Here is a 9,607-nt window from a genome sequence, read left to right as displayed (position 1 = left end):
TGTAATGAGCGCTTGTGTTGGCCAAGGGGATTAATCATATTATTAGTAATCAGAATGATGGTACTGATGACAATAATAATTGCTCGCTGCTGTAACCCTCCAAGAAACACAAAGTGCTTAAGAGCAGGCTCCCTGATCATTCAAGATTGGGTTATGATCCTATGTGATTTATGGTTCTCAGTAATTGTCCTCTTCGGCCACTGCGCTGATCCTGCGGCGGGGGCCAGAGGGGCTGTGCAGAGCCTGTGAGAGCCGCCCACAGCACAAGTGGGGGGTATTGGGGGGGGGGCTAGGAGATGGCGGGAGTGCGACAGAGTGGGGCCACCTCCCCCAGCCTTGGGAGCGTCTCCAGCAGCATGTGGGTTACAATGATGCACAAGGAATTACGGTGAAACACCGAGAGCAGTTCTTGGACGTGAAGGTAGAACTGAAACCTGCTTCTCTCTGAGGGTTCCCCACAGCCAGCTGGGGGGCTCCAGCAGAAAAGGATGGAATTGAGGCCAGACATTAGGCAGGACTTACCAGCAGTGAGGATTTCCACATTTAGAACCAGCAAGCTCCTCAGAGACTTGAGGATGCAGGAGGGACTCTCACAAACATGGGAGAGGTTAGGGAGGAGGCTGCGGCACTCAGGAAACCTGAAGCTTGACCCACTTTGGTTTTGTATTTTGGTTTTTTTTTTTCTTTTGATGGTCAGAGGGAGGGTGTTAGTAGCTGACCTAGGTGGCTCAATATTATAAATCTTGAATTAAGGTCTTGCTTTCACTTAAGAGCTGTGTGACCTTAGAGAAGTTACTCAACCCCTCTGAGCTCCATCTCGTCTGATACTTCCTGTGAGGTTCAGGGTGTGCCAATTCCTCAGCACAGAGCAGGGTGCCCTGAGTGTCTGCTCCACAGTAGGTTTATCATTCTCTTCTTGCTAGATCCTAAATCTACCCTGAGGGCTCAAACCCCCAGACCAGGAAACATCACCAGATCCAGCAGGCACCTCCGCCCTAGGAATTCTATCAGATTCCACCAAAAAAAAGTCCTCCTTTGAAATCTCACCTCTGCACCCCCTACTTCCCAACCCATTTTCATGAAATGAGGGGGAAGAGATCCCAATCGGTTCGAGATTAGACAAAGGAGGAACTTCCCAACGGAAGGAGCAGGAAAGGAGGATGGGAGGGGAGTAGGGGCATCTGCTTCAGGGGAGGAAAGGCAGGGGAGAAGGTCCCAGAATACCAGCTATCGGTTTAGAGACAGGTGGGTGGGTGGGAAGACCTATTCATCCCGATTCAGAGTGGGCACAGACCTGCTCACAGCCCCATCTGCCTTAATTTCCAGAGATGCTCTCTGCTCAGGTCAGACACGGGTACCTCCAGGCACACCTGCCCACGACAGGCTGTCAGTTTGTCGGCCTGGAACTGAATGTTCCCTGAAAGAAGGAGAGAAAGAGACCCAGTGACCTCTTGGTGTTGGGGTGGAGAGGCAGGGACAGGATGCTTTGACTTTCTAACCCTCACAGCTCCTTTATGCTGTTTCCTTGGGGTTCTTCCCACTCAAAGTACAATCCCCGGACCTGCAGCATTGGCATCACCTAGGAGCTTGTTAGAAATGCAGAATCTCAGGTTCCACCAAGTCCCACTGCCTTAGAATCTGCATTTTAAAGAGATCCTCAGGTGATTCTTATGCACGTTAGAGTTTGAGAAGCGCTGCTGTAGATGACTTGTTTTAAGTCCTAAGGCAGCAAGGTATGCGAAAGTGCTCGATTAGGAGTGGGGGATGGGGCTGATACATCGAGTGTCAAGTCACTTTCCCTCTGTGAGCCGCATCTGGAAAGTGAGGAGACGCCTCCAGATAAGCCCTCACACGCCTCCAGACCTGGCCCCTAATGAGTTCTGGGTGAGAACAGCCCTCGCCTCCCACCAACTACCTCAGTGATGGAGACTCAGAGCCCGGTGGTGGAGCCAGTCCCCTGTTTACATGTAGACCTAACCGCCCCGGTGACGCCCCCGTGCCCCAGCCCAACCCCAGGAGCAGGCCCCACGCGTCTCCCATCACTCCTCCGTCATCCTCCCTCCTATCGCTTCATCTTCCACTAGCGACAGGGGAAGCCAGCCCTTGGCACCAGGCTCAGTTCCACCTGGAAGGCTTTGGGAGTTAGACGTTTCCTCCCCTGCCCCTGCCTGCGTCAGGCAGGTTTATCTTCTTGGCGCTCGCTGCCTGCTCTTCTCCCCATCTCACTGCCCGCCCCTACGCCTCCCTCGTCAAACTGGGAACCAGCAAGATTCCATCCTCCTTGCCCATGGTTCTTTCATTCAACAGATATTTTCAGAGCACCTGTGAGTACAAGGCCCTGGGCTCAGATGGGACTTGAGGAGCCAGCAATGACTAAGACAGCCAGGGCTCCTGACCACAGGGAGCTGACCCCCTGAGGGGGTGACAGATATTAAACACGTAGTGACACCCTTGATAAATTCATTACCATTCATTGATTCTACCAACAATCATTTCTTAGACACCCAAGATATGGCCGGCACTCTGCAAGGCCCTGGAGACTCCTCGGTGAAAAAACAGACAAAAATCCCTGCTCCTCTCAAATGTAAAATCAGTCTAAATTCTATAAAGGTATGGGTTTGTGTAACTGCCTCTTCCTCCCGCTCAAGGTTTAGAAAGAGCCACCGATTAATTACATTTTCTCTTGTCTTCTTGGGAAAAACCCCAATCCTGTTAAGCCCTGAGAAGAGATCTCATTCTCTGTCTAAATCCCCCAGCGGGGGCAGGACCTAGGACCCTTTGCATACCTATCCATCTATATAAGCCACTCAGCCCCAAGCCTCAGGTCCTGGGTCAGCCCCTGGCCAGTGAGGAGGTCCCCAGCGGAGGCTGGGCAGGGCCTGGCCGTGGGGGAGCTTCCTACCTGACTCCACTTCCCTGACTCAGTGTCCCTTTCCTCCCCTAGGCTCTTCCTTCTTCTCTCTTTCCTTCCTCTTTCACCTCCTTCTCCCCTGCCCTCCTAAGAGGTGACATTTCCTCCCAAGGCCCAGACACAGCCCTGGCACCCCCGGCGTGGACCATGCACTGCAGCTGCTTGGCCGAGGGCATCCCTGCCATTGCCAGCAACTCCTGGATCTCAGGTGAGCCTCTGCCAGTGTCCCCTCCACGCTCCAGCGGCACCCCGCAGTGCGGCTCTCACTCCCCTCTCCGCCCCAGGCCTGGCCTTCCCTGACTGGGCCTACAAAGCCGAGTCGTCCCCGGGCTCCCGGCAGATCCAGCTGTGGCACTTCATCCTGGAGCTGCTGCAGAAGGAGGAGTTCCGCCATGTCATCGCCTGGCAGCAGGGAGAGTACGGGGAATTTGTCATCAAGGATCCAGATGAGGTAGCCCGCCTCTGGGGCCGCAGGAAGTGCAAACCACAGATGAATTACGACAAGCTGAGCCGGGCCCTCAGGTGAGAGGAGGCAGCCAACATGGCCAGAGAGGGCAGAGTTCAAAGAAAAGAGCTGTGGTTTCTGGCACCCCTGTAGGATTCCTGCCCTTCCAAGGCTTACGAAACGCTCTGGAGTGTGGTCAGGTGTCTCGTGGTCATCCGGGAACCGCTCGGGGTTAGCCTTACTGGCCAAGGGAGGGGGACTGTGGCTGAGTGACTGTGTTCCCTGCCGCTGGGCCAACCCTCTGTTCCTAACCTTGGAATCTCCAGATATTACTACAATAAGAGGATCCTGCACAAGACCAAAGGCAAACGATTCACATACAAGTTCAACTTCAGCAAGCTCATCGTAGTCAACTACCCTCTGTGGGAGGTGCGAGGACCGCCATCCCCCAACTTGCTGCTGGGGGCGCCTGCTCTGTTTCGACCAGCTCTGGTGCCCATGGGTGTGCACAGTGAGGTAGGTGTGAAGGCAGCCCCTGGCCCCAGGACTCCACTAGGCCTGGGTCTCTGTCCAGGAAGCCCCCAGCCCTCTTCTCTGCCTCGGGGACCCATCAGCTTTCAATGTTCTTCTTCCCCTGCAACCTAGTCCCTGAGTGCCCCAGGGGCGGGTTGACACTCTAAATCACCCCTACATGTTTAACAGTCCATATGGTACAGCACCTGTCTATGACAGAGGGCAACTTCTTCCAGGCCAGACATGACTCCTTTAGTGTCAGATGACAGGGATGGGGTGGGGGTCTCACGGGAGGGTCCAGGACATGTGCACAGTGGTAATTTAACAATCATTATGAGAGTATTTCATTGTTTGAAGGACTGGTCATTAAAACAATGTGTACTCATACATGTCAGGAAGGGCTCATTCCACCCCCTCGCCTGCTTCTCCTCACCCCCCAGCTCCTGCACAGCATGCTGTTCACCCATCGCGCCATGGCGGAGCAGCTGGCTGGACAGCAGACCCCTCAAGGGCCACCAGAGGCCTCTGGGGACAAGAAGGGGAACAGCAGCAGTATACACCGTGAGTGCCTGGGACCAGGGAATCTTAAGCAGAGGAGGGGAGGACCCTCTTGACTGAGCACATGGCTCAGTCAAGGGATGATATGTCATGTATTCATTCAACAAACATTTATTGCACACCAGCTATTTACTAGGTGTGAGGGTTCAGAGATGAAAGATGGCCCTCAAGATGCTCAGAGACCAGTGCAGAGCAGAGATGGGAGGATGACCAGTGAATGACTGGTGCTGAGACTCAGGGAAGCACAAGGTGTCAGGGAAATGCAGCAAAGCTGGGGCTTCCCGGAGAGGCTACAACTGAGCAGGTGAAGAAGGTGGAGAAAGATGCTGGCCAGAGGGAACTGCATTCGTAAAAGAAAAGGCTGTGAGTGAGTGTGGTGAATCTGCAGATCTGCTGGCAGCTTGCACAATCAGAGTAAGGTATGTGATGGCAGTGGGGACAAGGAGGTGGGTGAGAGACAAGGCTGGCCAGGCAAGCAGGCATCTGGTTATGGAGGGCCCCGGGAGCCACACTGAGTGGGGTGGACTTCATCCTCTGGGCAGGAGGGACCATGGAGGGAGAGGCAGGCCCAGATGTTCATTTTACAAAGATGACTCGGGTTGTATGTAGAGTTTGGGGTGGAGGAGGTGTAGAGCTGGTGTTGGGAGGCTTTTGAAGATAATCTAGGTAGAGGACAATGGGGCCAGAACAAAGGCAAGGGCCGTGGGTAAGAAAGATGCCCAATTGAAGACAGATTGGGAAGATAAAGTTCACTCATTCATTCCCTTGTTCACTCATTTCTTCTTTCAACAGATAGTTCATAGGCTCCCATTGAATGTGCCAGACCCTGTCCTAGGGCCGGGGGTGCCTTGATAGAGCTTGTAGGCAAGAGCGGTTTGCGGACTTCAGTTAATGATCCAACAAATAGACAAGTAATTTTAACTGTGCTAACTGCTGCAGAGAAGTTCAGGGTGCAGAGAGCATCTGGGAAGAATTCCTGGACAAAGTGATATTTGAGCTGAGACCCAAAACATAAATAGGTGTCAGCTTAGTTCAGAGGGAAGGAGGAGAGCTTGGCAAGCAGTGAGAACAAGGTGTGCAAAGGTCCTGGGGCAGGAAAGGAACTAGGAGCAGGCCAGTGTAGCAGCACATGGTGACAGAGGTGGAAATGCAGGCAGAGAATAGTTCTTCCAGGGCTATAAGCTGGGATGAGGCAAAATTAGATCTTCTGTGAAAAAGATCACAGAGACACTTGATGAACCCAAGGCTCTTCAGCAGAGGCCCAAGACCTATTCCTCTGCTCCAGGCAATGTCATGAAATAAAGAGCCTTGGCCTTAGCCCCACCCCAGTGCAGCTGGGGGCCCAGAGGTCCCAGCTCCCAGAGAATACCGGGCGCCTGGCTCTGGGCCCTGATGAGTGCAGCCGAGGCTGTGGGCGTGGGGCGGCCCAGGGCCTGCTGGGACTCGCAAGGCCACAGCTCTGGCAGCCTGGAGCAAGACAGCACCTGACAGCCCTCCCTGTTCTTCTACCTTCACCCACCCCTTTCCAGCTCTGGGAATGCCTTGGGCACAGAGCTTCTCTCTTTGGGAAACTATGAGGGGAAAAAAAAAAAGTGTTCCCTGGCGAGCCCCAGCTTGGAGAGAGTTATTTGCACCTCCCTGCCCTGCACTGCCTGTGCTCGGGCCCTGAGGCACACGGAGCAGGTTTAGGTCACCAGAAGGCTAGTAGCAGCCACATGCCCCACTTCTGGACTGCGATTCCAGGAGGCCGTGCCAGCCCCTCACTTCGCCTTCACTCAGGGCGCCGCTCTGAGAGAGGAAGCTGCCTCTGGGCAGAAGAGGAGCCAGGATTACCAACCCAGGGTCAGGAAGCCACAGCGCTGGAGCTGGCGGGGGCGGGGAGAGGCAGGAGGACTCTTTATCTTTCTTTCTTTCTTTCTTTCATTTTTGATAGGAGGTGTTAATTAGTTTCTTATTTACGTATATATTTTAATGGAGGTACTTGGGATTGGATCCAGGACCTCCTGCGTGCTAAGCGTGTAATCTACCACCGAGCTAGACCCTCCCCTCCGCCTCCACCAGCAGCAGGAAAATTCTTAGAACGACCTTCTCCACATGCTTACTTGGTGTGGGTCTGTGAGAGGAGACACTGTCTTGACCTCCGGGGCCCCCAGGGACACAACCTTCCTAGGGAAAAACAGCAGCCTTCACCTCATCTGAGGATCCAAGGAAAAGGACAGTGACCCACAAGAGGGGACACTCTGGCAAGGGTAGCCACACTTTTTCTTATGAAGGATTTTTTTTTAATTATTTTCCCCTTTCATAGATCTGACATCAGAAATATTGTTCCTACCAAATAAACTGGATGCATAATTAACAACTAAATTGTTTTTCCAGTTTTTACTAACTATAGCCCCACTGATGTCATCACATTGGGTTCATACATGGCCTCGCTAAGAAAAATGTGAAACTAGAATGAGGTTTTTGAAATAGAGTAAGGGGTGTGAAGGTCTGTATAATCATCCCCAGAGACCCCAAACTAAGGGGCCCTATTGTAAGGGCCTGAGGAAAGAGGGCAGATTTGGGAGGAATGGAAGGAGGGAGGGCTTCTTGGAGGAAGAGGGCTATAGGCCAGAGCCAGCCAGAGAAGGGGAAGGGTGGGGCTCACCCTGCTCGAGCTGGCCTCACAGCTCTGCGGGCTCTTTCTTACCGATGATGCGGCTTGATCTTAACTAGGAGAGGGGATTTTTTTGGATGAAGAAATTGAGGCCTGAGAATTTAAACCAGTTTTGACCCAACTGGGATAGAACCAGAGCCCTTCACTACAGGAACAAGGAGAGTGACGACTAGATCCATTGAGTTGTGGCCAAGAGCATCTTCCTTCCTTCACCCAATGCTTTTTTATTGAGAACTTAATATGCACCAGGCTGGGTTGGATCCCAGTATCCAGAAAAAAACAGCCTCAGCGCCTGCCCCACAGTGTTGGGGACACAGATGTGAAGTAGTCACACAAATGACTCCTGATTCCCGCTGAGGACGGGCCCTGGAGGGGAGGTACTGGGAGGGACGAAGGGGTACCTAGGGGCTCTCACCCAGGCTGGGGAGGCTTGTGAGGCTGCCCAGGGAAAAGACATTTACAATGAGATCTGAGGCAAAGGGAAAAGGAAGGCACATGGGGAGAGAAAGTTTCAAGCAGGAGCAAAAAGAAGTGGGAAATGGAAAGAGAAAGGGGGCATGTGGAGCGGTGGGCACTCACTGACCCTTTCTTGCGTTCTCGCTCTCTTTCTCTCTCTCTCTCTCTCTCTCTCTCTCTCTCCAGGACCTGGCTCTGCTCCAGCCCCTTGCCGGCTTGGCCCTTGCTGCCATTTGGGGAGCCCCCAAAACGAGCTGCCCAGTTTTGCCTCCTTCACCCCTTCCCTGCCACCTCCTATCCCATCTGACTGGCCCCGACTCTCAGGACCCTTCCTGCCCCCTCTCCCCCCGGAACCACACTTCCCTGGGTCCCCCACGCCAGACACCTTGATCCCAGGACCCCTGTGCCCCTCAGTGGCCGGACATTTTCCGGGGCTTCCTCTGTTGGCCGGGCTGGCACAGGGGGCTGGGGAGAGGCTCCGGCTCTTGTCCCTGAGGCCTGAGCGGCTGGAGGTCAAGCCCGATCCCACACTGGGGGCAAAAGGGAACCTGGAGCCCAGGGAGGGCTTCTCCTCAGAGAGGCAGGGCCCCAAAGCTAGAGAGGAAAGCCCTGTGTCCCCCAGTCTGGAGAATTTCAAAGCAGTGTGGCCCTTGGATCCTCCTTAACTGGGGAGGAAGATGTCAAGCAGGGGTCCCGGAACTCCACCTCTCCTCTTGTCTACCTCCCTTTTGGCTTTGCAACTTCCCCTGGCTGGAAACAGCTTTAAACTGCAGGAGGACTTGAAGGGGTGGAGTTGGACCCAAGGGGTGAGGGGCATTGCAGGCAAGGAGCATTTGTGGGGATGGGGAGAACTGAGCCAGGGTGCCCTTGCCCATCAAACTGCCAATCAGATTAAGGAGACACTCGTCTCAACTTTTTTTTGAAGGGGATGAGAATGAGGTTTCGATCATCTGAAGGACCCCATGCCTGCCCACATAAGGGGGCAAATTGAGTCTAAGCTGGGGAGGGGTCAAGAGTTGTTTTGTTCCCTGAGTCTCAGGGCAACTCCTTTCTTCTCTGGGCCCCAAGTCTCTCATCCAGGCTAAGATCTCCCAACTCTCTCCTGCCCTTCCATGTACCTCTCTCCGGCCCCTCTGATTTCTGTGACGCTGGGAGCTCCTGTCCCCTCCTTTCCCCAAGAACCAAGGCAAATGGGGTCAGGAGGGACTGGCCTCCTCAGCTCTGTAACACCCCACTGCAATGCCCTTGGCAAACTGCCCTCTTGGCTGACCATGCCCTGCTGCATTCCTGCTGCCCTCTGATCTGATGTGGAGCTAAAAGCCACCCAGGATTCCTGATGGGAAAGAGTTGGGGGTGGGGGTTGGGGAGGAGACGGCTCTGACACCTGGAGCAGCAGTGGGAATCAAGCCAGCCAGTCTCCTCCCTTCTGCTGCCGTGTCTCCCAGAGAGAAAGGCTGAAACCCTAGCTGGAGTTGCCGCGTTGCCACCTGGGGCCAGGGGGAAACTAGCCTCGAGGAAAAAACAGAGCAGGGGTCTTTACAGAATGACCCTCCGATCCCTGCCCAGGACCTCTGAGCAGAGCTCTTCTTTTTTTTTTTTTTTTTTTTTAACTTTTTTTTATTGAGTTATAGTCATTTTGCAATGTTGTGTCAAATGAGCAGAGTTCTTAAGGGGCTGGGGATGCAGGGGGGCATTGGACCCCTATGTGCCCTCTACCCAACCCCTCTTCCCTTCAGTGGTTCATGATTGCTGTGACCCCGACTTTTCAGGCAATGAAAAATGCTTTGTGGTCATTTTTCCAAAATATCTTTTTGGGAGTTGGTGAACCCAGGAGAATAAAAGCTCCACTCCAGATGACATAAATTTCCAGGCTGGGCTCTCTGTGTTTTAGACAACAGATTCAAGCACAGCAGAGTTTCTCAAACTCGGCACTATTGACATTTTGGGCTACAAAATTCTTTATTGTGTGAGGAGCTGTCTTATGCATTCCAGGATATTCAGTGCATCCTTGGTCTCTAGATACCAGTTGCACCCTCCCCCAACCTCCTCTTCTAGACCTTGTGAAATG

The 9,607-nt window shown here is 53.5% G+C and overlaps 1 protein-coding gene across 1 annotated transcript; it reads left to right on the top strand.

The window, feature by feature from the left end:
• Window positions 1–3,058: 3,058 nt before the first annotated feature.
• Window positions 3,059–9,388, top strand: ETV3L (ETS variant transcription factor 3 like). The gene is made up of 5 exons (XM_064478143.1): window positions 3,059–3,119; window positions 3,196–3,433; window positions 3,683–3,872; window positions 4,310–4,430; window positions 7,726–9,388. Exons 1-5 carry the CDS (start codon window positions 3,059–3,061, stop codon window positions 8,202–8,204), a joined length of 1,089 nt encoding a protein of 362 aa, XP_064334213.1. The 3' UTR covers window positions 8,205–9,388.
• The last annotated feature ends 219 nt before the right edge of the window (window positions 9,389–9,607 follow it).

Source organism: Camelus dromedarius, chromosome 23 (genome assembly GCF_036321535.1).
Source record: "Camelus dromedarius isolate mCamDro1 chromosome 23, mCamDro1.pat, whole genome shotgun sequence".
NCBI lineage: Eukaryota > Metazoa > Chordata > Mammalia > Artiodactyla > Camelidae > Camelus > Camelus dromedarius.
This window is presented reverse-complemented; position numbering and strand designations above follow the sequence as displayed.